This window comes from Palaemon carinicauda, chromosome 8 (assembly GCF_036898095.1).
Source record: "Palaemon carinicauda isolate YSFRI2023 chromosome 8, ASM3689809v2, whole genome shotgun sequence".
Classification (NCBI taxonomy): Eukaryota; Metazoa; Arthropoda; class Malacostraca; order Decapoda; family Palaemonidae; genus Palaemon; species Palaemon carinicauda.
Window position 1 is genome coordinate 13,124,869 of NC_090732.1, and position 24,791 is coordinate 13,149,659.

Below are 24,791 nucleotides of genomic sequence, written 5' to 3' on the forward strand. Positions count from 1 at the left end.
TATGGGAGCAGGTGTGGCAACAGACGGGGTTAGCGACTGAAGCGGAACCATTACCCTCCCTGGAAGCATGTTATGCTTAAATAAAAGTCCATAGGAGGCTAAGCAGCTTAAGGCTCCTCTCCAAATGACAGAATCCTCAAGGGAATATCAGAAGGAGGGAGAATAGCACTTTCTCATCTACAGGAACCATATCCGAGAAAAGCTAAGTTCTCTCAGTGAGGGTTTCACTGGTGCAAAAGCAGCAGACCAGAAGGCAACGTTATGAAACTGCTTGACAGTCTTGTGAGTTGGCAACAACCAAAGATGTGTGACTGAGGAGCATGCGGTAAGGTATGCAGAGCATGCTGTAAGGTATGCACATGCTGTAAGGTATGCAGAGCATGCTGTATGTAGAGCATGCTGTAAGGTATGCAGAGCATGTTGCATGGCATGCGGCTTATGCTGCATGGGATGAGGCTCATGCTGCATGGGATGAGGCTCATGCTGCATGGTATGAGGCTCATGCTGCATGGGATGAGGCTCATGCTGCATGGGATGAGGCTCATGCTGCAAGGGATGAGGCTCATGCCGCATGGGTTGAGGAGGATGCCGCATAGTATGAGGCTCCTGCCTCATGGGTTGAGGAGGTTGCCGCATAGCATGAGGCTCCTGCCTCATGGTTTGAGGAGGATGCCGCATAGCATGAGGCTCCTGCCTCATGGGTTGAGGAGGATGCTGCATAGCATGAGGCTCCTGCCTCATGGGTTGAGGAGGATGCCGCATAGCATGAGGCTCCTGCCTCATGGGTAGAGGAGGTTGCCGTATAGCATGAGGCTCCTGCCTCATGGGTTGAGGAGGATGCCGCATAGCATGAGGCTCCTCATAGCATGAGGCTCCTGCCTCATGGGTTGAGGAGGATGCCGCATAGCATGAGGCTCCTGCCTCATGGTTTGAGGAGGATGCCGCATAGCATGAGGCTCCTGCCTCATGGGTAGAGGAGGTTGCCGCATAGCATGAGGCTCCTGCCTCATGGGTTGAGGAGGATGCCGCATAGCATGAGGCTCCTGCCTCATGGGTAGAGGAGGTTGCCGCATAGCATGAGGCTCCTGCCTCATGGGTAGAGGAGGTTGCCGCATAGCATGAGGCTCCTGCCTCATGGGTTGAGGAGGTTGCCTCATAGTGCTGGAACCCGGCAACTCCCGATGCGGCAACTCACGCATGAAAGCAGGAGGCGCAGCAAGAACATGCGTCTGGCAGGGTGGACTGCGCATCGGAGGTGGAGCTCTCACAGGTGGAGGGTGGGAGCAGGCAGCCGCAGTATCTGCTGAGCGCACAACCTCGGCGGGTTGTAGGTTAACAGGCTACATTGTCAACCTTCCAGCATGATACTCCTGTATGAAGGAGCAAGCTGAGACTGTATAGTCTGCAGCATGGACCACTAGGGTCTATGAAAGACAACAACAAACGGAGCTACTGTCCGTTGAGACTGAGGGTCTAAAATAGCTGGTGCGGCAACAGACGGAGTTACTGCCTGTTGCGGTACCACCTTGCCTCTCTGGGAGGTGTGCAGTTGTCGTACTGCAGCAAGTCCGAACTGACCCAGTGCCAATGGCTACACCTAGGAGCTGGACTTGCGCGGAAGGGACCGACTTGCACTTAAAAGCTGCAAGATTTGGTCCATGGTTTCTGCGAGAAACCTCTTCCGCAGACGAGGAATAAATGGGCTCTCTCGTCTTTGTGTGGGTGGGGTGATCACGTCAGCTACGTGAGTGGGTACACCCGAAACCACGGAGGGAAACGTCTGTTCGTCGATCAAGGCCTGATGAACCCATAAGTCCTTCGACGTTACTTCTCCCCTGGGCTTGGGAGCTTGTAAGAGGTCCCAGACTAGGCGAACAACTGGCACGAACAGACGAACCCTCGAACGCAACACTGTAACACTTTGCGCTTATCACTTTATCACTTTTGAATTTCTGTTTGCACTTATTTCACTGAACTCGAAACTTTAAGTGGTTTGTACCTGAAACACGCAATTCTATCCTTCATTAAAAGTTAGTAATTGCGAAAACAGTATTACAATGTAACAGAAAAACATAATGAAAGATAAAAAATTCAGTGGCTGGAAAAGAGACTAAACACTAGATCAAATAAACTACGTTTAAAATCTCTCACCGCATAAAGCCTGGGAACAAGAATAAAACTCTAGAAACGTTTACCTTCTTCCCCTAAAGAGACTAGGGAGAAGAGCAAAAACGATAACAACGTTACCCGCTTGAACGAAACGTTTATCCTCCTCTCTCTCCCTCCGTCTCTATCTCTTGACTTAGAACCTGAGAGATGAGCCCAATTATATATATCGTTAAAACATATTATTGTTAAAGGAAAAAAAACTGAAAGATTTCCCAAATAAAAAGTTCCTTTATTAGAATTAAAACCATTTAAGCTAAGAAAGAATGAACAAAACGCTAGAATCGGTTTACTCTTACTGCAACGTGAAACCGTGAATACTCTCTCTCTATCGTAACGATAGAGCGCAAGTTGAACGTTCTGAACGTCAACAACTGCGGAGACAAAACAAAACGTTAGTTCAACTTTGAAAACAGTACGAGACTATCAAAGAAATCCTTTCAAAAACATAAAATAGCATAAAATCTTAACAGGTAAAAACGATATGACGGGCTCAATGTTAATTAACTTCGGTTCCAAGAAAAGACCGCCTACTATTAGGAAAGGTCGCATATAAACAAACATAAAAATTAATTTTAATAAGTTTATAATAAAAGGAAGTTAATCGAAGAGGCCTGTAAAAGGCGGAGAGATATAAAATAAATCTATAACTTTGTTAAGCAAAATAAAGAAAGAGAGTCTATACTCTCTTCGACACCAACACTTCCGTCTAAGGGAAGGGTCGGCCATTTAAAAGTGAAAGAGAGTTCATACTCTCTTCGTCACCAAAATTAAATCAAATTAATTCCAAAAACTTGCTAAGCTAATGATAAAGCTTCCTGAATAGCGAAGGCTAAACTCTAGAGCAAATACATCACCAAATCGTGAACAATAACTCCAGAATCAACAGCGTATCCAAGTAGGTCTAGCCGGTGGCACGACAGAGGAAAAATTGAGGTGGTGTTGACAAGAAGTACTGAAGTACCTGACCACAGATGGCGCTGTTGTGTACACCCCCACCTGTATAGCGATCGCTGGCGTATCCCGACCGTAGATTTCTGTCGGGCAACAGAGTTGACAGCTACATGATCATCGGGTAAGATTAATATTGAAAAAGGAAGTTATAAAGAATTGCACCTCCTTTGGGTTGCACTTACAATTCTGTCAAAGGAGATGTGGTCACTCCCCTGATGGCATGGGGTCTTCAGTTACATTGCAGTGACCCTCTAAAACAAAGTTCTTTCAGGAAGAATGACATGGCATTCGACCATGGGAATTGCATTATTCCTAACAGGGCTATAAGTCTCATTGTCTTGCTCCTACAAGGTAGAGTACTTGCAAAGTAGTCTTTTAATGCCCTGAATCTACACCAGTGGTTCATGGACCAGTTACTGGGGTACACACACACACACACAAAAATAGAAAAAAAAAATTCAAATGAGGTTCAGTGATATCTTAATGATCCATAACACCAATGTACTAAAGGAAAATAAATTGTTCTAAGAATTTAATTTCTACAGTAATCTACACCAAGATAAAGTTCAAAGAAAGATTGGAATTAATATATCAAATTTACCTTGAGGACTGAGGGGCTCAGAACCAAGGTCCCTTTGCTGTGGCCCCAATTAGCCAACAAATATTTGTCTTATGGATTTATTACGTCGACAAAGAATGCAATGAAACCTATGTGCCTCATATGTATTGATATACTTTAAAACAATAGCATGAAACCTTGTAATCTTGAATTTATCTGGATACCAAACACAGGAAAGAAAAACCAACCAATGAAATACTTTAGGAAAATGCATAATAATTTTAAAACAGGAAAAACACTCGAGTGTTTAATAACATAAGTAAAAAAAATTGATGGTTTAGCACAAGGAATGCAGCAGAAAAGGATAAAAAGGACAAGGTTAACACGTGAGAACGTGGGAAAACAAAGGGAAAGCACAGGAATACCACATGGGAGTCACGTGGGACATAAAGGAGCCGGGGAGATGAAGAGTCGCACTGAGATAAGGAGAGCGTCGAGATGATATCGCGACGCGACCAGAGAACTTACTGAGGACCGAGACCCAAGCTAGCAGGGTGCCTGACACGGGCCTAGCCTCAGGGCACGTATCCTACCACCTGAGGTTAGACTTCACAGAAAACGGAAGTAGGGTAAACTACACAAAACTCTGGTCGGGTGAGAGGAGATTCCAGGTAACTCCTAAGAAAGTAGTTCGAGGTAAGTTTCCGTGTTGGAACAAATTGATGGTTTACTAGTTGCTTATAAAATTAGAAAAATATGAGCAAAGTCTTGGAAACCCAATACCTGTAATAGTGAAACCATAGTTTTGCCAGATGTCTTATAATTTCACCACTTATTAAACAAAAGGCAAGTGCAATTACTAATTACATTCCTTTAAGTAACTCTTCCATGTCACAATGTAAAAACACAATTAACAGCTAAATGTAAGTTAAAAAAAAAAAATGCTGAAGAACATCAACCACAGATTTCATCAGATAAATCTGCATTTTTGTAATCACTTAGGCCCATTTCAAAACAATTTATTATAAATTACTTACAGGTATCCATAACTGCTCAATATAATTTGATTATTAAATATTTACTTGCATTTAATTAGTCTTCCTTTAAAATAAAGCATGATCATTTACAATTTTTTTCCTTCTTGATAGCCCCCAATACTTTACCATTTTACCATTTTTATTAGTTAGTTTTTTCTTTGGAATGGATATGGGGGTCCACAAAAACATCATCATGATAATGGGTCCATGGCTTAAAGACAGTTGAGAACCACTGCTCTACACAGTATAATACTGTAGTCTGAGTCTCCATTATCTAAAGATTCCAGAGCAGGTAATGATATGTCAAAGTAGGCCTTTGGCTTGTAAACATTCTTTGCCCTGAATTCTGGCAAAATAAAAAGTACTGTACACTTCAGTAGATTGATGAATATATAGAATTTCAACCATAGCATTAGGGCCAGGAAGGCCAATCAATACCACCGTAGAACAAGGGAAAATCCTACTATTGCAATATGAAATAAAGGCTGAAAGATAGAAGGGAATCAGAAACAGAGGTAAATTACATAAATAAATGCAACTAGGGGCTGAAGAGACACTACAAATATCCCTTTAGTAATGCTTACAATTCACTTTTCTAATTTAAGTTATGGTGCCTAGAAGGCTCAACCACCTACTGGCGGGGAACAGTTGTAGACCCCTGATTTTCCCAAGAGGCTAGGAAGGACCTTATGTCCTCTCTGTAAGAAGTCTGACAGGAGTAGAGTATATCTTCCTCCCCAAATATCTTACACGGTATTTGCAAGGAAAAGTCTGCCGTCTAGGTAAGGGACAGCTCTATACCTAGAAAAAAAAAAAAGTCTTTGTGACTGATGCCATGACCCTAGTCTCTATAAAGGGTGTGTTTCAGCTTAGGCAAAAGGCATGGAATTGGTATTTGTTCCTCATGAAAGACAAATCCCAAATATTTCTGCTCATTTTGTGAAAAACATGAAAACATACCTAAAAGTTCATTAAAATTTTAATCATTTTTGGACTGATGAACAAACTAACGAATCTTCATCAAAAACATTGCTAAGCCTCTAAATTCAAAATTATTGACATCTAAGACTAGCGTCCATCCTTTTATACAAGGTTTTCTTCTTCCAAGTTTAGAAGGGAATCCTTGTTCTTTGGAATGGCCCAAAGATCCCTACTTTCTTTGAGGCATGAGCCCTCAGAGAAAGGGGAAAAGGGGTTAGGTGGTAATCTCCTATCTTCTTTAGTGTTCGTAGACACAGGATCCGAACGGAATCTGCTACGTTCTGAAGGAGACTGGAGCCGTTCCCTACTGACAACTCTTCAATTATGAGGAGAGAGAGAGCGTGAGGTCGAGATGTGTGCGCTCATGTTTGAAGACATGTTGCTTGCCAATACAAGACTGCGTACATTAAAAGCCTGCTTCTCATAAACAGGTAACGCATGCCTCCCAGAGGGAAGGCGTGGGAGGCAATCTACCACTAAGCATGTCTCTAGTCTCTCCTCTCTGCCTTCAAAGGGAACCAGCCGAATATGTCTGGCGCAGGAGCAGAAACTCTCCTGTACTTCCTACTGAAGCCAGTGCCGTCATTAACAACTCCTTGAAAGGTGGGCCTTGCAGACCCAAGGAGGTCCATAAAACTAGCAGAGCATTGTTAACCTGTAAATCAGAAGATAACAAAGCCACGTCCTGAGAGAGAAGCCCTCCCATTCCTCAAGGAGAAATGGGTAGGTCTTCTGGCCTCAAGACTTGGCCTAAAATTAAAGGGCCACCATTCTTCTTCGTTTGGCTTGCGGAGGTAACCAATAGGGAAGTGTCAGAGGAAAGTGTACCGGAGGTAGAGATATCTTAGACTTTGCGGATGACCCCAAAGGCAAAGAATCCATTTAAGACTACTACTTCCTCCTGCCATATGCCAGCCACTGGGAGGGTGACCACTCTTGACACTCATCACAAGAAGATTCTTGTCTGCAGGAATGTCCTCTGTAGGCAGGGCACAAAAGGTGGAGATCCTTCTCCTTCAAACTATTGAGGGTGCCACAACATCCCAACTCCTCATATCCATAGATATCCCCAACAATCACTAGCTAACATGCTGGAAAGAAAAAATTAATAAGTCAAAACTCCAGCCAGTGGAAGAACTCTGTTCTCACTGACGGGTGAATTCCAAATGAGTGATCAGTGAGCAAGCAGGGGGGGGGGGGGGGGGCAAGGCTTCCCAGCTTCCAGCCGGTAACTACTGAGACCCCTGTTTATACCTAGTTATAAAAGTTTAATAGCATTATATTCTAGCTTTGATGATAATCTATCTTATGTCAAGGACAAGGGTTTGTATTTGTGCAGCAACAAATTGTTTGTTAAGAGGTCAGGAAATCAGGGGCTTCAATGACTAAAGCATGATGACTAACAAGTAAGATTCATCTAAATGATTTAGTAGTTTGGATATTTACAAAAACTTGTAGCTTCTAATTATTCTGAATATGCCCGGAAGTTGAGGATAGAAAATCATAAATAATAATGTAGTACTACCGTGACACAAACAAAGATGAATACTGTATCATAATCATGTTGTTATTGGTAATCTGGGGATATTTTGTGAAGTAATGTATTGATCAAAATTCATGATGATTTTCAAACTAATTTCTGATAAGATAGTAAATATATCAATAATAATTCTAGAATTCTAACATTTATGCAACCTTATTTTCCTAAAATTTTGACATCTAGGAAATAATTACAGCACTGAGGTACATTCAAGCTTCTCTTTACATACATACATATACCAAAGGCACTTCCCCCAATTTTGGGGGGTAGCCGACAACAACAAGAAACAAAACAAAAAAGGGGACCTCTACTCTCTACGTTCCTCCAGCCTAACCAGGGACTCAGCCGAGTTCAGCTGGTACTGCTAGGGTGCCACAGCCCAACCTCCCATATTTCCACCCCAGATGAAGCTTCATACTGCAGAGTCCCCTACTGCTGTTACCTCCGCGGTCATCTAAGGCACCGGAGGAAGCAGCAGGGCCAACCGGAACTGCGTCACAATCGCTCGCCATTCATTCCTATTTCTAGCACGCTCTCTTGCCTCTCTCACATCTATCCTCCTATCACCCAGAGCTTTCTTCACACCATCCATCCACCCAAACCTTGGCCTTCCTCTTGTACTTCTCCCATCAACTCTTGCATTCATCACCTTCTTTAGCAGACAGCCATTTTCCATTCCCTCAACATGGCCAAACCACCTCAACACATTCATATCCACTCTAGCCGCTAACTCATTTCTTACACCCGTTCTCACCCTCACCACTTTGTTCCTAACCCTATCTACTCGAGATACACCAGCCATACTCCTCAGACACTTCATCTCAAACACATTCAATTTCTGTCTCTCCATCACTTTCATTCCCCACAACTCCGATCCATACATCACATTTGGTACAATCACTTTCTCATATAGAACTCTCTTTACATTCATGCCCAACCCTCTATTTTTTACTACTCCCTTAACTGCCCCCAACACTTTGCAACCTTCATTCACTCTCTGACGTACATCTGCTTCCACTCCACCATTTGCTGCAACAACAGACCCTAAGTACTTAAACTGATCCATCTCCTCAAGTAACTCTCCATTCAACATGACATTCAACCTTGCACCACCTTCCCTTCTCGTACATCTCATAACCTTACTCTTACCCACATTAACTCTCAACTTCCTTCTCTCACACACCCTTCCAAATTCTGTCACTAGTCGGTCAAGCTTCTCTTCTGTGTCTGCTACCAGTACAGTATCATCCGCAAACAACAACTGATTTACCTCCCATTCATGATCATTCTCGCCTACCAGTTTTAATCCTCGTCCAAGCACTCGAGCATTCACCTCTCTCACCACTCCATCAACATACAAGTTAAACAACCACGGCGACATCACACATCCCTGTCTCAGCCCCACTCTCACCGGAAACCAATCGCTCACTTCATTTCCTATTCTAACACATGCTTTACTACCTTTGTAGAAACTTTTCACTGCTTGCAACAACCTTCCACCAACTCCATATAACCTCATCACATTCCACATTGCTTCCCTATCAACTATCATATGCTTTCTCCAGATCCATAAACGCAACATACACCTCCTTACCTTTTGCTAAATATTTCTCGCATATCTGCCTAACTGTAAAAATCTGATTCATACAACCCCTACCTCTTCTAAAACCACCCTGTACTTCCAAGATTGCATTCTCTGTTTTATCCTTAATCCTATTAATCAGTACTCTACCATACACTTTTCCAACTACACTCAACAAACTAATACCTCTTGAATTACAACACTCATGCACATCTCCCTTACCCTTATACAGTATAGTGGTACAATACATGCACAGACCCAATCTACTGGTACCATTGACAACACAAAATGTTATTTTTATTAATAAAATAAATTTTTGAATATACTTACCCGATAATCATGTAGCTGTCAACTCCGTTGCCCGACAGAATTCTAAGGAGGGATACGCCAGCTATCACAATACTAGAAGGGGGTGTACTTACCAGCGCCACCTGTGGCCAGGTACTCAAGTACTTCTTGTTGACACCTCCTCAATTATTCCTCAGTCCACTGGTTCTCTCTGGGGAGGAAGGGAGGGTCGATTAAATCATGATTATCGGGTAAGTATACAGTATTCAAAAATTTATTTTATTAATAAAAATAACATTTTTCAATATTAAACTTACCCGATAATCATGTAGCTGATTCACACCCAGGGAGGTGGGTGAAAACCAGTGTACAAGATTAAAGGATAGCTAAGTATCCCATATTTCATATAACAGTTATCTCAAATAACAATGAAATAATAAGTACCTGGTAAGGAAGTCGAATAGAACCGTTACTCTGCCTCTTTATTTAAAGTTCGTCTTCCTTACTGAGCGCAGCGTTCCTCTTGGAGGCTGAATCAACCCAAAGGTGCCAAAGTACACGGGGTTGCAACCCCTACTAAAGGACCTCTACCAAACCTTTAACCCAGGCGCTTCTCAAGAATGAATAGACCACCCGCCAAATCCAAGGATGCGGAAGGCTTCTTAGCCTACCGTAACAACCATAAAAACAACAATAAAAGTATTCAAGAGAAAGGTTAAAAAAAGGTTATGGGATTAAGGGAATGTAGTGGCTGAGCCCTCACCTACTACTGCACTCGCTGCTACGAATGGTCCCAGGGTGTAGCAGTTCTCGTAAAGAGACTGGACATCTTTCAGATAAAATGATGCAAACACTGACTTGCTCCTCCAATAGGTTGCATCCATTATGCTCTGCAGAGAACGGTTTTTATTAAAGGCCATCGAAGTAGCTACAGCTCTTACTTCATGGGTCCTTACCTTCAGCAATGCAAGGTCTTCCTCCTTTAGGTGAGAATGTGCTTCTCTGATCAGAAGCCTTATATAATACGAAAGCCCATTCTTGGACATGGGTCTCGAGGGTTTCTTGATGGCACACCATAAGGCTTCTGACTGTCCTCGAATAGGTTTAGACCTCTTGAGATAATATTTGAGAGCTCTGACAGGGCAAAGAACTCTCTCTAGTTCGTTACCTACCATGTTGGAGAGGCTAGGTATTTCGAACGATCTAGGCCAAGGACGTGAAGGAAGCTCGTTCTTTGCTAGGAATCCAAGCTGAAAAGAACATGTTGCAGATTCGGTTGTGAAACCAATGTTCTTGCTGAAGGCATGAACCTCACTGACTCTCTTAGCTGTTGCAAGGCAAACGAGAAAAAGAGTCTTGAGGGTAAGGTCCTTGAAGGAAGCTGACTGGAGAGGTTCGAACCTAGATGTCATAAGGAACCTTAAGACTACGTCTAGATTCCAGCCTGGAGTGGAAAGACGACGTTCTTTAGACGTTTCAAAAGACTTGATAATGTCTTGAAGGTCCTTGTTGGAAGACAGGTCCAAACCTCTGTGGCGGAGAACTGAAGCCAACATGCTCCTATATCCTTTAATCGTAGGTGCTGAAAGTGATCTCTCATTCCTAAGATGTAGAAGGAAGTCAGCTATTTGGATCACAGAGGTATTGGTAGAGGATATTGAATTGGCTCTACACCAGCTTCGGAAGACCTCCCACTTAGACTGGTAGACTCTACGAGTGGAAACTCTTCTAGCTCTGGCAATCGCACTGGCTGCCTCCTTCGAAAAGCCTCTAGCTCTAGCGAATCTTTCGACAGTCTGAAGGCAGTCAGCCGAAGAGCGTGGAGGTTTGGGTGCAACCTGTCTACGTGAGGTTGACGTAGAAGGTCCACTCTTAGAGGTAGAGTCCTGGGGAAGTCGACTAGCCATTGAAGTACCTCTGTGAACCATTCTCTTGCAGGCCAAAGGGGAGCAACCAGCGTCAGCCGTGTCCCTTCGTGCGAGACGAATTTCTGCAGAACTTTGTTTATTATCTTGAACGGAGGGAATGCGTACAGGTCGAGATGGGACCAGTTCAGTAGAAAAGCATCCACATGAACTGCTGCAGGGTCTGGAACCGGGGAACAATACAGCGGAAGTCTCTTGGTTATGGAGGTGGCAAAAAGATCTATGGTAGGTTGACCCCACAAGGTCCAAAGTCTGTTGCACACACTCTTGTGGAGGGTCCATTCCGTGGGAATGACCTGATTCCTTCTGCTTAGGCGATCCGCTGAAACATTCATATCGCCCTGGATGAACCTCGTGACCAGAGTGAGGTTTAGACCTCTTGACCAAATGAGGAGGTCCCTTGCGATCTCGTAAAGGCTCCTCGAATGGGTCCCTCCTTGCTTGGAGATGTAAGCCAAGGCTGTGGTGTTGTCTGAGTTCACCTCCACCACTTTGCCTAGCAGGAGGGACTTGAAGTTCAACAGGGCTAGATGAACTGCTAGCAGTTCCTTGCAGTTGATGTGGAGTAATCCTTGTTCCTCGTTCCACACTCCCGAGCATTCCCGTCCGTCCAAGGTTGCACCCCAGCCCGAGTCCGATGCATCTGAGAAGAGATGAAGATTGGGGGTCTGAATGGCCAATGATAGACCCTCCTTGAGAAGGAGGTTGTGCTTCCACCACAGGAGAGTGGTCTTCATCTCTTGGTTGATAGGGATAGAGACTGCTTCTAGAGTCGAGCCCTTGTCCCAATGAGCTGCAAGATGGAATTGAAGAGGGCGGAGGTGGAGTCTTCCTAGCTCGACAAACAGGGCCAGTGATGAAAGGGTCCCTATGAGACTCATCCACTGTCTCACTGAGCAATTGCTCCTCTTCAGCATGCTCATGATGCACTCTAGGGCTTGGCTTATCCTGGGGGCCGATGGAAAAGCCCGAAAATCCTGACTCCGAATCTCCATTCCCAGGTACACAATGGATTGGGAGGGAATGAGTTGAGATTTCTCTATATTGACTAATAGACCTAGGTCTCTGATTAAGTCTAAAGTCCAACTGAGGTTCTCCAGACAACGACGACTCGTGGAGGCTCTCAACAGCCAGTCGTCTAGGTAGAGGGAGGCTCTGATGTTCGACAAGTGTAGGAATTTTGCTACATTCCTCATCAGATGAGTAAAGACCATAGGAGCTGTGCTTAGGCCAAAACACAGGGCTTGGAACTGATAGACAACCTTTCCGAAAACGAATCTCAGGAAAGGTTGGGAGTCTGGATGAATGGGAACGTGAAAGTATGCATCTTTCAAGTCCAACGAGACCATCCAGTCCTCCTGTCTGACCGCTGCTAAGACCGACTTGGTCGTCTCCATCGTGAACGTCTGCTTGGTGACATACTCGTTGAGAGAGCTGACGTCCAGCACCGGTCTCCAACCTCCTGTCTTCTTGGCCACAAGAAAGAGACGGTTGTAGAAGCCCGGGGATTGATGGTCCCGGACTATAACCACTGCCTTCTTCTGCACAAGAAGCGACACCTCCTGTTGCAATGCTAGCCTCTTGTCCTCTTCTTTGTAGTTGGGAGAGAGGTTGATGGGCGATGTGGTCAGAGGTGGTTTGAGGCAGAATGGAATCCTGTAACCGTTCCTCAGCCAACTGACAGACTGTGCGTCTGCACCTCTCTTCTCCCAGGCTCGCCAGAAGATCTTGAGTCTGGCTCCTACTGTCGTCTGGAGAAACGGAGAGTCAGTTTTTTCCTTTAGATGTCCTGGATCCTTTCCTAGACTTGCTCCTGTGAGAGTCTGGACGGGAGCTTCCTCGGCTGGGGGCTCTACCACGAAAGGGCGGTATGAACCTCGTAGCAGGTGAATCAGCAACTGGGGAGCGATAAGTCTTGGGGACTGAGGTGGCAACCTTAGACTTACGAGCTGATGAGGCTACAAGATCGTGCGTATCCTTTTGTATCAGGGCAGCAGACAAGTCCTTAACTAGCTCTTCGGGAAAGAGGAACTTCGAGAGCGGAGCAAAAAGGAGTTGTGACCGTTGGCAAGGTGTAATGCTGGCGGAAAGGAAGGTACACAGTTGTTCCCTTTTCTTCAACACCCCTGATACAAACAACGACACTAGCTCACCCGATCCATCTCTGATGGCCTTATCCATACAGGACATTAAAAGCATGGCAGAATCTTTGTCCGCAGGAGAAGTTTTCTTGCTGAGGGCCCCCAGGCACCAGTCGAGAAAGTTGAACATTTCAAATGCTCTGAACATCCCTTTCAGTAAGTGATCCAGGTCTGAGAAGGTCCAACAAACCTTCGAGCGTCTCATAGCAGTTCTCCGAGGCGAGTCCACCAGACTTGAGAAGTCAGCCTGGGCAGAGGCAGGTACTCCCAAGCCTGGTGCTTCCCCTGTGGCATACCAAACGCTCGCTTTCGAAGTGAGCTTCGTTGGAGGGAACATGAAGGAAGTCTTGCCAAGGTGTTGTTTAGACTGCAGCCACTCCCCTAAGATCCTTAAAGCCCTCTTAGAGGATCTAGCTAGGACAAGCTTAGTATAGGAGGACTTAGCTTGTTGTACGCCCAGCGAAAACTCAGATGGCGGAGAGCGGGGAATAGCAGAGACAAAGTGGTCTGGGTAAATCTCCCTGAGTAGAGCCAAGACCTTACGAAAATCAATAGACTGTGGAGAAAGCTTGGATTCGTCCACGTCTGATGAGGGATCAAGGTGTGCCTCCTCATCATCCGACACCTCATCACCAGAGTGTAGCGAAGAGATCGGACAAGAATGCTGAACCGCAGAGTCAGAACGAGTAGGAACAACAACAGAGGTTTCCTCTTCCAGTAACTGTTGAGGGAAAACCTGAGGCTCAGACTGCAAAGGCTGAACAACAGACGAAGCAGAAGGAAGGCGCATGGGTGAAGGAGGTTGACTCCTAGCAAGAGAGGTTGAACCCAAGGGTTGCGCTAGCTGAGCGGAGGACGGAGGCGGAGTAGCCCGTTCCTGTTCCTGTGATATAAGCGGAGCATGATGAGGTTGAGGCTGCGCAGAACAAGGTAAAGTTCTCGCAAGCTGAGGCTCCTGAGGCGCAAGTCCAGGGTGTAGAGGAGCTTGCCTAGAGGAGGGTTGAGCTCGCTGCAGCGATGGCTGAGCAGACTGACTCATGGACGGGAGAGGTTGTTGTACCTCAACCGAGAGTTGCACCACTGGTGGAGCAGCAAGGAGAGGCGGAGGAAGAGTGGAATAATCCTCCTGATCCCAAAGTAAAGGTTGCCTTAAAGAAGGCTGAGGCTGAACACCACTGGGAACAGCGAACTCAGAAAGTGGCTCAACATCGTACGCCTGGCAGATGGTGCTGCGACTAGGCGGAGCGAGCGCAGGCGGAGCGAGAACAGGCGGAGGGAGTGTAGGCGGAGGCGGAGGTGCAACACTCTCAGCCCGACACTCACGCATCAAGTCCGAAAGCTGAGCTTGCATGGACTGAAGCAGAGTCCACTTGGGATCGGCAGAAACGATAGTAGACTGAGGTAAAGCCTTAACAGTCGAGCTCTGTTGTGGCAGAACCTTACTCCTCTTGGGCGGAGTACAGTCGACAGATGACTGAGGCGAGTCAGAGCTGAGCCAATGACTGCAACCTGGCTGAGCACTCGCGGACTGGACTCTACGTTTAAGCGGTCTCGAGACCTGAGACCAACGTTTCTTCCCCGACAGTTGATCAGCGGACGAGAATAAGACGGGCTCAATCGTCTGCAGGTGGGAGTGACGGTCTTTGGAAGACACGCCCGCAACCACCGAGGATAGTTCTGTGCGCCTAACAAGGCCTGCCGAACCCTTATGCCCTTCGACATTGCTTCTCCCCTGGGCATGGGAGCTTGCAAGAGGTCCCGGACTGGGAGGACGACAGGCTCGCACAGAAAAATCCTCACGCACCACACTGGCACTAACACTAGCACTTGGCACTGCACCGACACTAGCACTCGTCACAGCACTGGCACTAACTCCACCCACTGCACTCTTGACCTTCAGTTCTTTAACTTCGGCCATCAGAGACTTATGGTCACTTACCACTGACTCTACTTTATCGCCTAAAGCCTGAATAGCACGCAAAACAACTGACATATCAGGCGGAGGGCACACAGTAGGTTCGGGGGTAGCCACTACAGGGGTAGGAAAAGGTAGGGGATCATGAGGTGAGGAAAACAGTGAAGAGTGAGAAGAACTCCTCCTAACTCTACCTCTCTCTAACTTAGTTGAATATTTTAAAAGACGGACAAATTCCAATTCCGAAAGTCCGGCGCATTCCTCACATCGATTTTCCAATTGACAGGGCCTGTCCCTACAGTCAGAACAAGCGGTGTGAGGATCTACCGAGGCCTTCGGAATACGTCTATTGCAAGACCTACATCGTCTATGGGAGGGGGCTTGCGAAATGTCAGACATCTTGTAATCCAAAGAGTTAGCCAAAGGGGGTTCCAAAAACAAGCAAAAATCGTTAACCGTTATATCAGAACTATATAAAAGCTATCTAGCTAATATAAGAAGGTTTCCAGTAAAGCGACAGCCGTTAATCTGAGAGAATACTTCACCAAATATCCGTGAATAAACTCGAAGACCATAAGCGTATCCCAGAACGTCTTGCCGGAAGCACGACAGAGGAATAATTGAGGAGGTGTCAACAAGAAGTACTTGAGTACCTGGCCACAGGTGGCGCTGGTAAGTACACCCCCTTCTAGTATTGTGATAGCTGGCGTATCCCTCCTTAGAATTCTGTCGGGCAACGGAGTTGACAGCTACATGATTATCGGGTAAGTTTAATATTGAAAAACACACATTAAACAATCTCACCAACCATTCAAGTACAGTCACACCCCCTTCCTTCAACATCTCAGCTTTCACACCATCCATACCAGATGCTTTTCCTACTCTCGTTTCATCTAGTGTTCTCCTCACTTCCTCTATTGTAATCTCTCTCTCATTCTCATCTCCCATCACTGGCACCTCAACACCTGGAACAGCAATTATATCTGCCTCCCTATCATCCTCAACATTCAGCAAACTTTCAAAATATTCTGCCCACCTTTTCCTTGCCTCCTCTCCTTTTAACAACCTTCCATTTCCATCTTTCACTGTCTCTTCAATTCTTGAACCAGCCTTCCTTACTCTCTTCACTTCTTTCCAAAACTTCTTATTCTCTTCATATGACTGACCCAGTCCCTGACCCCACCTCAGGTCAGCTGCCCACTTTGCCTCACGTACCTTGCGCTTTACTTCCACCTTTTGCTCTCTATATTTTTCATACTTCTCTATACTATTACTCTGCAGCCATTCTTCAAAAGCCCTCTTTTTCTCTTCCACTTTTACCTTCACTCCTTCATTCCACCATTCACTGCCCTTCCTCATGCTGCCTCCAACAACCTTCTTGCCACATACATCACTTGCAATCCCAACAAAATTTTCTTTTGCTAACTTCCACTCCTCCTCTAAATTACCAGTTTCTCTTACTCTCACCTCGTCATATGCCATTTTCAACCTTTCCTGATATTTACTTTTTACCCCCGGTTTTATTAGCTCTTCAACCCTCACTTGCTCCCTTTTACATCCACCTACTCTATTCCCCCACTCTTTTGCTACAACTAATTTTCCTTCCACCAAAAAATGATCAGACATACCGTTAGCCATACCCCTAAACACGTGCACGTCTTTACATCATCTAAATTGACTTTTAGAATTCGCATACAATTCTTATATCAAGAACACGTGTTTGAGAAAAATCTAGAGCCTTCGAAGACTATAAATGATGCTTTGTCAACATAATGATCAATACAAAATATACAAACATTTGTAAAGTTTCAACTTCTACAAACTACACTGGCATTTACAAACAAAATATTTCTATAAATATCAAGAATATTAACTAAACATTTTTGTACATAAAATCTTTGTGAGTGCATTACGATGTATTTTACATTTATCTGGTGTCCATAAACTGTTTTACCATTAAAACAGATAGGCTATGTTAATACATAAGAAAGACTAGTGTCTAGAATTATTCATAAGAGCCAGATGGAAAAATACAAAAGCAAAAGGGTGGAGTAAGTGAGATCATCTAAAAAAAAATAATATTCAGACTTCTAAAGGTGGGATGATTCAGGAATAAGGAAAAGCAGTGGCCACTGAATCGAGCAAGGTTAGGATTGATTCATGTCTACAAAGAAAATACATAAAGTTTATGATTCTCTCTTACAGTATCCTTAAAAATGATTACATAGGCAGCCACAAAGTCTAAACTAATAAACATGTAAAAGTATTACATCTATCTATCTATATACCAAGGCACTTCCCCCAATTTTGGGGGGTAGCCGACACCAACAATGAAACAAAACAAAAAGGGGACCTCTACTCTCTATGTTCCTTCAGCCTAATCAGGGACTCAACCGAGTTCAGCTGGTACTGCTAGGGTGCCACAGCCCAACCTCCCACATTTCCACCACAGATGAAGCTTCATAATGCTGAATCCCCTACTGCTGCTACCTCCGCGGTCATCTAAGGCCCAGGAGGAAGCAGCAGGGCCTACTGGAACTGCGTCACAATCGCTCGCCATTCATTCCTATTTCTAGCACGCTCTCTTGCCTCTCTCACATCTATCCTCCTATCACCCAGAGCTTTCTTCACACCATCCATCCACCCAAACCTCGGCCTTCCTCTTGTACTTCTCTCCTCAACTCTTGCATTCATCACCTTCTTTAGCAGACAACCATTTTCCATTCTCTCAACATGGCCAAACCATCTCAACACATTCATATCCACTCTAGCCGCGAACTCATTTCTTACACCCGTTCTCTCTCTCACCACTTCGTTCCTAACCCTATCTACTCGAGATACACCAGCCATACTTCTCAGACACTTCATCTCAAACACATTCAATTTCTGTCTCTCCATCACTTTCATTCCCCACGACTCCGATCCATACATCACAGTTGGTACAATCACTTTCTCATATAGAACTCTCTTTACATTCATGCCCAACCCTCTATTTTTTACTACTCCCTTAACTGCCCCCAAAACTTTGCAACCTTCATTCACTCTCTGACGTACATCTGCTTCCACTCCACCATTTGCTGCAACAATAGACCCCAAGTACTTAAACTGATCCACCTCCTCAAGTAACTCTCCATTCAACATGACATTCAACCTTGCACCACCTTCCCTTCTCGTACATCTCATAACCTTACTCTTACCCACATTAACTCTCAACTTCCTTCTCTCACACACCCTTCCAAATTCTGTCACTAGTCGGTCAAGCTTCTCTTCTGTGTCTGCTACCAGTACAGTATCATCCGCAAACAGCAACTGATTTACCTCCCATTCATGGTCATTCTCGCCTACCAGTTTTAATCCTCGTCCAAGCACTCGAGCATTCACCTCCCTCACCACTCCATCAACATACAAGTTAAACAACCACGGCGACATCACACATCCCTGTCTCAGCCCCACTCTCACCGGAAACCAATCACTCACTTCATTTCCTATTCTAACACATGCTTTACTACCTTTGTATAAACTTTTCACTGCTTGCAACAACCTTCCACCAACTCCATATAACCTCATCACATCCCACATTGCTTCCCTATCAACTCTATCATATGCTTTCTCCAGATCCATAAACGCAACATACACCTCCTTACCTTTTGCTAAATATTTCTCGCATATCTGCCTAACTGTAAAAATCTGATTCATACAACCCCTACCTCTTCTAAAACCACCCTGTACTTCCAAGATTGCATTCTCTGTTTTATCCTTAATCCTATTAATCAGTACTCTACCATACACTTTTCCAACTACACTCAACAAACTAATACCTCTTGAATTACAGCACTCATGCACATCTCCCTTACCCTTATATAGTGGTACAATACATGCACAAACCCAATCTACTGGTACCATTGACAACACAAAACACATATTAAACAATCTCACCAACCATTCAAGTACAGTCACACCCCCTTCCTTCAACATTTCAGCTTTCACACCGTCCATACCAGATGCTTTTCCTACTCTCGTTTCATCTAGTGCTCTCCTCACTTCCTCTATTGTTATCTCTCTCTCATTCTCATCTCCCATCACTGGCACCTCAACACCTGGAACAGCAGTTATATTTGCCTCCCTATTATCCTCAACATTCAGCAAACTTTCAAAATATTCCGCCCACCTTTTCCTTGCCTCCTCTCCTTTTAACAACCTTCCATTTCCATCTTTCACTGTCTCTTCAATTCTTGCGCCAGCCTTCCTTACTCTCTTCACTTCTTTCCAAAACTTCTTCTTATTCTCTTCATATGACTGACCCAATCCCTGACCCCACCTCAGGTCAGCTGCCCTCTTTGCCTCACGTACCTTGCGCTTTACTTCCACCTTTTTCTCTCTATATTTTTCATACTTCTCTATACTATTACTCTGCAGCCATTCTTCAAAAGCCCTCTTCTTCTCTTCCACTTTCACCTTCACTCCTTCATTCCACCATTCACTGCCCTTCCTCATGCTGCCTCCAACAACCTTCTTGCCACATACATCACTTGCAATCCCAACAAAATTTTCTTTTACTAACTTCCATTCCTCCTCTAAATTACCAGTTTCTCTTACTCTCACCTCATCATATGCCATTTTCAACCTTTCCTGATATTTACTTTTTACCCCCGGTTTTATTAGCTCTTCAATCCTCACTACCTCCCTTTTACATCCACCTACTCTATTCCCCCACTCTTTTGCTACAACTAATTTTCCTTCCACCAAAAAATGATCAGACATACCGTTAGCCATACCCCTAAACACGTGCACGTCTTTCAATCTTCCAAACATTCTTCTAGTTACCAACACATAATCCATTAATGCCCTTTCTACTACTCTTCCATTTGCCACTCTTACCCATGTATACTTATTCTTATCTTTCTTTTTAAAGAAGCTAGCACCTATTACCATCTCTTGTTCAACACACATGTCTACCAGTCTCTCACCACTCTCATTTTCACCTGGTACGCCATACTTACCAATGACACCTTCTACCTCTCCAGCGCCCACTCTAGCATTTAAGTCACCCATAACAACTACATAATTCCTTCTACCCAGTCCTTCTACACACCTAGTTAAATCATTCCAGAACTCATTCCGATCTTCTTCACTTTTCTCACTACCTGGCCCATACGCACTGACAAACGCCCAACATTCCCTACCCAACCTAACCCTTACCCACATTAACCTAGATGATATCTCCTTCCATTCCACTACTTTACCTGTCATCCATTCACTCAGCAATAACGCCACACCCTCTCTCGCTCTTCCCCTTTCAATCCCAGACACTCTACCAGACATTTCACCAAACATCACTTCACCCTTTCCTTTCATCTTTGTCTCACACAAGGCCAATACATCCATCCTTCTACTTCTAAACATACTTCCAATCTCACATCTTTTACTCTCTATCGTACTACATCCACGCACATTTAAACACCCCAAAACTAGAGTGCGGGGAGCAGTCACTCTCCCCCCAGCTCCATCTCCTTGTCGATGTCTCGCAGGAATTTTTTACAGGAGAGGGGGTTCCCAGCCCCCTCGTCCCGTCCCTTTTAGTCGCCTCTTACGACACGCAGGGATAACGTTGGCGCTATTCTAATTTTTATATGCCCCCGCGGCCACAGTATTACATAGGCAGCCACAAACTCTAAACTTATAAAAGTGTACAGTATAACAAAGGGAACTTGTATTTCTTATAAAGCCATACAAAAATGTTTCAATGAAATAATATTAAAATATTAACTTTACTTACATGAGCATGGCTAAAGTAGCAATAACACCACAAGTATGATAGGCATGGTTGAAGACATCATTGCTTGGATACTGTGCAGCAGCATCAATAACAAACCACCATCCCAAAAAGAACTGAAAGTAAAATCATCTTTGAGTAATGCATTCGCTTGCGACAGTATACAGTATATGTCCATCCGGTGTTAACTGCTAACAACTTTCTGGGACCTTAAATATTGTAAATTAAACTTAGTCTTATTCAAACTATTTGATCAATAAATAAAGCTCCATTCCTCTAAAACCATAATGTTATTACAAATATGTTTCCTCAATTTAGATACAGTACTTGACAATCCTCTTTAAAAAATAATTTCTTTAATATCAATTTTGGGTCATTAAAGGGTTGGGTTCAAGTCAAGTTTTCCTTTTTAGTAGTTATGAGCACAATGAGTTCTCCGAGGTCTCATATGCCTGAATTCCCATCTGATCTAGGTCTTCATCTATGCCAGTTTGGACTTTTCTTTTTTATATTAGTCATTGACCCGGTATCCTTGTTATCACATGGCCAAACCACCTATCTTCGATTGTCTCATGAAGCCAGAGGGAAACAGTGTTTTTGGATACTGTACTTCATTCTTGTTCTTGCCAGTGCTAACAAGAACTTTACAACACTCAGGTCTGAGGTGCCAAGTCCCCCTCTGAAAGCACAAAAGCATTTTATCATGATCTTGCCAGCAAAGACCCAGAAGGAGGGGATCAAAATGGACTCAAAACCTAAGGTCGTAAACCAAGGATTTATGAGTTTTTAAAACAAAATCAGGTACAAAGATGAACAATACGAACCCCAACCCACTGAATGGCTGATCAGATGAGAGTCCATGAAGCTTTACTACCTTCCTTGCCAATGCTAAGGCAAGCAGGAAGACAGTATTGAGGGTGATCCCAGTCAGATGACTTTCACAGAGTTCAAAAAAACTACATATCCACTACTATACAGGGATCTGAGGTCCTGGGGAAAGCAAGATGGCTCAATAATCGACACGAGCTTGGACAACTCCCAAGAGGAGGAGAGATACAAGCCCTCAGAGAAATAGTTTCACATCCAAGACAGAGGGGCTTCTCTCACCAGAGATAGACAAGGAAGTCAGGTATACAATCTGCTGAAGAGTGGCTGCGACTGGAGAGACACTCCTTCTACGCCATCAATAGCTGAAGGTATAACATATTTTAAAAGTAATTTGTATTTTTCCTAGCCATATAATCTCGTGTCCTTTAATTAGGGAGATGACTTTGGCGCGACCTGGAATCAATCTTTGAAAATGGATAACAAGCAGATATTTAACCAGTAAGGTGGCGGAGCTTTCCCCGGCCCCCTCACAATCTGTTTTCTATTCAATTCTGCTACTTCAACCCAGGAGATAGATGGGTGGTTTGAGGAGGGAAGTTACATTAAAGGACTCAGGTTTTTATGGGTAGGAAAGATACAAATTACTTTTAAAATTTGTTCCCACGAGAACATACAAACCCTTTTTAATTAGGGAGAGTCAATGCTTGTCAGGTTGTAAGATCTCCTTGAATCAAACTGAAAGATTCTTTAACTTCTCTGGCAGTAATTAACACTAGGTCAAAAGAGAGCAAAGCAAAACTACTACCATCCCCTATCTGTTTGCCATAGGGACTGATAGGACCTGGGGTGTACTAAAAGTACCATACCAAAATCAAAGGAACCTTTTCCCAAAGGAAATGTCAGTGGAATCGACTACTAAACATAAGAGTAATGGGTTATCACTAGATTCAGCATCCCCCAGCTTACATAGGGAATGGGGACACATACTTCTTTGGTTTAAAAGAATGGCACTCTAAGTGTAACTTACCAGCACCTTGTAACACTTTGACCACTTACACAAAGAGAAGGCCAGAAGAATGTATAAGAGGAATAAGAGCAACAACTTTCAATATACTACATTCATTCCCAACTTACGTCAAAACAAAACCCTAAACAAGATGCAATTCTGTCCTTGTAAAAAGCTGGGATTGCTACACAATAAACTGAATGGCCATCACATGTCCAAACATAAGTGTTGAGGGACTTGTGGGTATAATCTCTCAAGTAGAAGGCCATGAAGGTGGTCTGCCTCTTCCAGACACCTGCCTTCAAAACTTGGCCCACCGACATGCTCCTCTTGAATGAGAGAGATGGGCTATACCACTGACTTTGTGAGCTCTAATCTTGGCCGGAACTTTAGCACCCTAGTCAGCCAACTTGTAGGCCCTTCTGATTGTCTCACAAAGCTAGATAGATCATGTTCGTTGACATCTATTTCTTGGATCTGCCAGTGCTAACGAAGTCTCCCCTACACTCAGACCTGAGGTATTGGGTCCTCTTCAGTCCGCACCGCAGCGGCCTTACGGATCACAAGAGCATCTCGTTTTCGTCCCCACCCGATTCCACCCACAGGGAAGGAATGGAGAAGGACTCGAACCTGGGGTCAAGCACTGCCAGATTCTGTCTTGGCAACAAACTCTAGCTCAAATCTAAAAGAGACCTCTTTCCATTCATGAGAGTAGGTGACTAAGTAAGAGTGACCGTTCAACTCGCTCACTCTCTTCACTGATGCTGAGGCTACCAAGAAGTCTTGAGTGTATCTGTCTGACGACCTGTCTAAAGATTTGAACAGGGTACGCATAAGAGCCCTGAGAACTACCCACATCCCATTACGGGAATCTGAAATCCCGGGATGGGCAAGACTGCTCAAGATTTTCACTAGCATAGACAGCTCCCAGGAGACTGAAAGGTAAATGCCCTTCAGTCAAAAGACCATACTCGAGGCTGACCAGTAGCCTTTGACAGCCGCAACTGAGACACACTTTTCCCAGGAAATCCATGGCCTGTACTAGAGATGCTCTAAGCAGAGATAACCCTTCTACGATACCAATTGTAGAAGATGGCTCATTTATCCTAGCAAACATCTGTCGAAGACCTCCGGAGGTATCCAGACATCTCCTGTACAGTGCCAAGAGAAAAGCCTTTCGCCTGAAGATCCTGGCACGTCTGAAAGAGAAGAGCGGGCCAGGGGGTAGTTCTATTGGAAACTCAACCAGAAGAACAAGCAGATTGCGATACCCTTCAGTGTTTGGCCTTCTGGGAGCCACCAAAGCCATCCTGATTCCTGGCATGTTAATTACTGGGAAAATCAGGCTGAACGGGAGAAAGGCGTAGATGTCCCAGTGATCCCTGGGGTGCTGAAAGGCATTTTTGAATACCACCCAAAGATCTGGAATAGGGGAGCAGCAGACGGGAAGCTAACTGTTTAGCAGTCGCATACAGGTCGATCCCTGGAGAGCCCCACACGGCAAGGGATATTTCCACCAAGAGAGGATGTAGAGACTACTCCACTCCTACAACTTTCCTCTGATGAATGGGTGTATCCACTAGAAAATTCTTCTTGTCCGGAATATATATCGCTGACAACTCCACAGCGTGAAACGCCATCCAGACGAGCATTTGCTTTATCACCTCATGGGGGGGACTGTGCCTCCTTACTTGTTGACAGAGGCCACTACAATTGGGCAATTAAGCTGTTGCTCATCAGCACTACCAAATGCCTCCTCGAACATTCTTGGAATGCTTGCAAGCCTAAGACAGCCAATCTGATCTCAAGAACATTGATGTGCAGATGCCTGTCTTCCTTGGACCATACTCCTGACATAACCAGGTCATCCAGGTGTGTGCCCCACCCCTCCTTCAGTGCATCCGAGAACATATGCAGATCCGGAGGTGAAAAGTCAAGTGGAACTCCCCTGGTAAGGTTGTTCTCGTCAAGCCACAGACCATACTATTTCCATCATGAACTTTGTTTGACAAACAAATATGTTCAGTGGAGAGGTTGATGACCGGTCTCCAGCCCGTCATCATCTAAACCAGAAGCCCTGAGAACCAGCTAAAATG

At 44.5% G+C, this 24,791-nt stretch overlaps 1 protein-coding gene across 1 annotated transcript in view; it reads right to left on the reverse strand.

The window, feature by feature from the left end:
* LOC137645658 (transmembrane protein 50A) overlaps positions 1–24,791 on the reverse strand; it is a 44,151-nt gene that overhangs the window by 12,636 nt on the left and 6,724 nt on the right. Inside the window, exon 2 of the mRNA XM_068378490.1 lies at positions 20,865–20,977. Within this exon, the coding sequence (XP_068234591.1) occupies positions 20,865–20,977 (113 nt within the window). The remainder of the gene's footprint in view (positions 1–20,864; positions 20,978–24,791) is intronic.